The sequence below is a fragment of the Chaetura pelagica genome, unplaced genomic scaffold (genome assembly GCF_000747805.2).
Source record: "Chaetura pelagica isolate M959 unplaced genomic scaffold, ChaPel_1.0 scaffold356, whole genome shotgun sequence".
In the NCBI taxonomy this organism is placed as follows: domain Eukaryota; kingdom Metazoa; phylum Chordata; class Aves; order Apodiformes; family Apodidae; genus Chaetura; species Chaetura pelagica.
In genome coordinates this window covers 3,518,525-3,523,607 of record NW_009953964.1, presented here as the reverse complement: position 1 = coordinate 3,523,607, position 5,083 = coordinate 3,518,525, and the positions used below count along the sequence as shown (strand labels likewise).

Below are 5,083 nucleotides of genomic sequence, written 5' to 3'. Positions count from 1 at the left end.
GAGGGGCGGTCCCGGGGCAGCCCCGCTCCGCTCCCAGCTCGTCTCCGTGTCCCGCAGGCGCCGTGACAGAAGTGAAAACGGACATCTACGTGACCAGCTTTGGGCCGGTGTCCGACGTCGAGATGGTAAGGGCCCCCGTGTGCCGCCCCTCCTCTCCTTTCCCGGGATTCATTACGGTGCCATCTGAGTTTACCGTCATTAAAGCAGATTACGAGCCTTAATCTTCTTGACAATCTGTAGGGCCCATCAGAGCAGTTTGGCTGGAGCTGCATATAGCTATTTCCGCGGCAGAGTCAGCCAGGGCAGCCTCGTGGCCCAGAAGACGGTTCTAGACCCCCGTGGGCGTATGGACGGGAGGTTAAAGATGCCTCTCTCACCTCGTTAAGAAGATTGTTAGCATCTGTGGCCCAGCACATAGGTTTGCAGGAAGGCTGCGTGGTAGGCAGCACCCTAATGAGCAGGCTCAGGGGAAGGGTGCCATTTCTGAGGCAGCTGCCCCTTGCCGTGCTGGGTGCCCCCACACTTTGGCAGCTGCAGATTTGACTGAACTCCATCAAACACAGCAGCCGTCCCAGGAAAAGGCTAAGCTATTGGAGTGAGGATGGCACTGCTGTTCTCACTCTGAAAGTTGATTTTAGTTGCTATTTCTGCCCTTTTACTCTTTCTTCAATACCTACTCACCTGAGCCTGCAGTCTGGATTGCAGGCAAGGAACTGTGGGTCCCCCAAAGTACAACCAACAGTTTTTCCACCTCTCTTCATCAGTCAATCTAAGTGAAGGCATAAGCTTGCCTTGCACATTTGCCTCCAGCCAAGGTTTAGCTCCATTTACTAAGCAACATCCATAGACTAATCCTTATGGCTTGTGAGAGTACTAGTAAAAATCCTTAAGAAAAATAACCTAGATTAATATTAACTTGACACCATGATCTTCACTCACATCACTCCTTTCTTTGTGAATATCCGAAGTAAGCTGCAGAAGTGGCACTGAACATGTCTTTTTCCTGGCAATGAAACATGGGTAGTTTGTTTCTGTGCTTTGAAAGGATACTAAATTAGTAATTTGTATTTCATTAGACCTCAGTCACTTTGAATTAAATTATTATCTCTGAGAGGACAATAAGGTTTTTTCCTTACTCATATCAAATTATCTGTTCACTGACTGCTTTGTAACTATTCTTTAAATAATAAGAAAAACAGAGTATTTTTTCATACAACTGTTTTTTAAGTAACTACTTAGTGGTAATAGGATTAAGCACTTAAGCAGTAAATCAAATGTGTTCTTTCAGGGAGTTACTTACAGCAACTTGGGACTGCTGACCCCTCCACATGTCACCCACCTATTTATTTTCCATAGGAATACACCATGGATGTCTTCTTCCGGCAGACGTGGACTGATGAGAGGTTGAAGTTTAGTGGGCCAACAGAAATTTTGAGCTTGAACAATTTAATGGTCAGTAAAATTTGGACACCAGACACATTTTTTAGAAATGGAAAAAAATCAATTGCTCATAATATGACAACTCCTAACAAACTTTTCAGAATTATGCAGAATGGAACTATTCTTTACACAATGAGGTGAGAGCTTATTCTTCTGCTTTTGGTTGACCTTTATTAATTTTTTTTTTCAGTAGTGCTCCTCCAGACCCATTTTTTTTTCATTGTCATCTATTATAATGTATTCTAGACTAACCATTAATGCTGATTGTCCTATGCGGTTGGTGAACTTCCCTATGGATGGACATGCTTGTCCATTGAAGTTTGGAAGCTGTAAGTTTTTCTGCAACTTTTAGTTTTTTATAGTAATACATTTGGTTTACATGTATGTGAGAAGATTAGAAGTGAGATCCTTGGACACTACTTAATGGCAGCTGAAATTTTTATTATATTTTTTATACCAGAATTTTGTTTTCTCCTCTGACACTCAGACAATTTGTAAGCATGGATTTGTTCACTGAAGGGTGACTTAAGGCATATTTTATTGTTTTTTATTCTTACACATCTAGCAGTCAAAGTGGGTCCTTCAACAAATTTGAAAATCTGTGGTCCATTTATTATTACTAGCTCTAGTTTTGCAAAATTAAAATAGTTGATCTTTGGTAATTAATTTATGCCTTTCATAGCAAGTTGAGAAGCAAAAGCTCGTGCCTTTTCAGGTCCCACCTCAACCATTCTCTTATTGTTGATTTTTTTGCATTTTGTTATTAATGAGAGTAGAAGCTTGCTGGAGCAGGATGCATGTTTCTGTGGGTAACTGAGCCACAAATGGGATCATGCTACTTATTTATTCACTTGCTTATAAATTACATAATTAATAATAGTAATTTTTCCTTCTTTAATTCAGATTCTTATCCAAAAAGTGAAATAATTTATACATGGAAAAAAGGACCCCTGCATTCAGTAGAAGTTCCACAAGAGTCTTCCAGTCTCCTCCAGTATGACCTCATAGGACAAACTGTATCTAGTGAGACAATTAAATCTAACACAGGTAATATGTAGTTATGTGGAAACTATTGACATTATAAACACATCTTGAAACAAATTACAGGATTTTTTCCATAATGAATCAAATTAGTTTAATTATCTTTTGCCATTTTAAAAAGTAACACCTTGGAAAGAATTGATAAGATAGTTTTCAATACAGTCCCTTTAAACATGCAATTCTTCATGCAGTTCTTAAGAACTCCCACTGCATGTCTGCCCCAGTAAAAACAATACATAAAATTAAAAATACTGTCCTTCTTTTCTGTAAGGTCACTTTTTAAAAATCAGCTTATTTTTACTATGCACTAGGAGGCCTGTAAGTGCTTTCCTCAGAACAGAGTGTGTTGGGTTTAAGCCAATAATATTTACTCATATGTTGTCACAATAATGCTGACATACTTGTCTCTTAACAGGTGAATACGTAATCATGACAGTTTATTTCCACTTGCAAAGGAAGATGGGCTACTTCATGATACAGATATATACTCCATGCATTATGACAGTCATTCTTTCCCAGGTGTCTTTCTGGATTAACAAGGAGTCTGTTCCAGCCAGAACAGTTTTTGGTATGCTGCCTTAAGGTCTTTGAGCAGCTCATCATCACATTTACCATTCATTCATTACTTTCACTGCTTGTTTGTTTTAGGCGAATATTCACTTCAGCTGCTCTATTTCCATCTTCAAAGGAAAATAGGCTACTATCTCATTCAGACATACATTCCATGCATCATGACTGTAGTCCTGTCTCAAGTTGTGTTTTGGATCAACAAAGAATCTGTTCCAGCAAGAACCGTGGCTGGTATTTGTGTTTTGTTCTTTTATCATTCTCTTTGTTCTCTGTATTGAATCCATTGTATTGAACAGCTGCTGTAATCCAGTGGGAACTGGAAAATACAGCTAGTAGATTTCAGTAAACAAAAGTAAATACTAAAATTAAACTGAGTAATATTCAGTCTGCCCATGAGGTTCAATATTTTTTATTCAGAATGTTTGGTTAGCCAAACTTGTTTGTGATGTTTTTGTTTCCCCTCAATATTTTTTTGTATGCAGGAAGGGACAACTGTAGAGTAAATGTCAATGTCTCCATTTTTTAAAGAGGAATTTTTCTACTGATTTATTCTCATTAAACCAATCTGAGTTAAAAGTTTTTTTAAAATAGTGAAATAGACACCTTTCTCAGTATTCTGGAAAATGAGTAATTTTGGCATTTTAAAAGAATAGTTCAATCCTTATTCCAATCTTATTTCTCCCAGGCACAGTCTGACTTCATAGTCCTTCCTAATTTTAAATCCTATGGATTCTAAATACCTTTATCTAAGAAAAAGAAGTTAAATTCCTTATGACAAAAAGACTTTTCAAGGCCCTGATAGAAAAAAAGTTAAAATGGAGAAGATTTGAAATGGAGAAGTAAATCTTTCTGCATCACATTGCAAATACTCGAATTATAAATTTTCAGTTTTATTTCTAAATGCCTAAACTCTTAAGTTTAAGAAAAGATAAATAGTAGAATAACGATAGTCTTCACATGAGCTTCTCAGAAAAAAATATGTATTTAGTATATTTACCCCCAAAATGGATGCCAGTTCCAGTTATCTTTTGCAGGTAATAATACAATACATACTCTGAACATTTTGCAAAGATAAGTTAATGATCATAAGCACCTACTCTTTACAGACCTGCAAGTCAAAAAATGGGAGACAAAAACACCTGAAGGGGTACTTGCGCATTCTTTATAATTGTGTCACTGAGAAGAAAAACAGGTTGCTAGTATGAAATTCCTTACATTGTGTGTTGGAAGTTCCATTTAAATATGAGGAAAAACTTCTTTACTTTGAGGGTGACAGATCACTGTCAAGCTGCGTAGGGAGGGTGTGGAGTCTTGTTCTCTGGAGATACTCAAGACCCACCTGGATGCAGTCCTGGGTAATGTGCTCTAGGGGATCCTGCCTTAGCAGGATGATCTCTAGAGGTCCCTTCCAACTCTGACAATTATGTGATTACATGTGGAGCAACACGTGTAGCTATGTGTATACATACATATGTGTGAAGTTTTAGGAATCATGGCTCTATCAGAGTAGAGTGAGAAACGATCATTGCGGGCCTAATTTCAAATATGCTCTGAATCCATATATCAATGCCTATTATTTCACTTTTTTATGTGTCTTTATCTACTCTTATTCCTGGCAAAAATTTCATCTGTTATTTTGCAGAAAGATAGTAGTCTGTTTCTACCTTCCTAGCAGGTCACCCTGGGAATTTAAAATTAATATTTAGTCATAAAACTTTATTTATAAAAAAGTATCAGATAGGGAAGGGTATTTGGGATTTTTTTTTTGTTGTTTCATTTTTTAAAAGAAAACATATTTCAGCATTTGCATTATGTAACAGATTCCTCAGAACTTACCAAGAAGTGTTCAAAATGGAAAGACTGGTAAACAATCATCAGTTATACAGTTTACCAAATGTAATTTTGCATTCAGTTTGATGAAGTAGTTTTCCACAGTGCAGAGCGTTTAATCAATATTCACTCCACACTGAGAAAAGTCTTATCTATATCTGTAATAGAACAGGAGTCTTATTCCTAAGTTTAAATTCCTGCT

At 37.3% G+C, this 5,083-nt stretch overlaps 1 protein-coding gene across 1 annotated transcript in view; it reads left to right on the top strand.

The window, feature by feature from the left end:
• Positions 1 to 5,083, top strand: part of GABRA6 (gamma-aminobutyric acid (GABA) A receptor, alpha 6) — a 50,234-nt gene that overhangs the window by 28,278 nt on the left and 16,873 nt on the right. Inside the window, exons 2-6 of the mRNA XM_010002053.1 lie at positions 4 to 125; positions 1,357 to 1,577; positions 1,687 to 1,769; positions 2,344 to 2,487; positions 2,897 to 3,049. Coding sequence (XP_010000355.1) covers positions 4 to 125; positions 1,357 to 1,577; positions 1,687 to 1,769; positions 2,344 to 2,487; positions 2,897 to 3,049 — 723 coding nt within the window. The remainder of the gene's footprint in view (positions 1 to 3; positions 126 to 1,356; positions 1,578 to 1,686; positions 1,770 to 2,343; positions 2,488 to 2,896; positions 3,050 to 5,083) is intronic.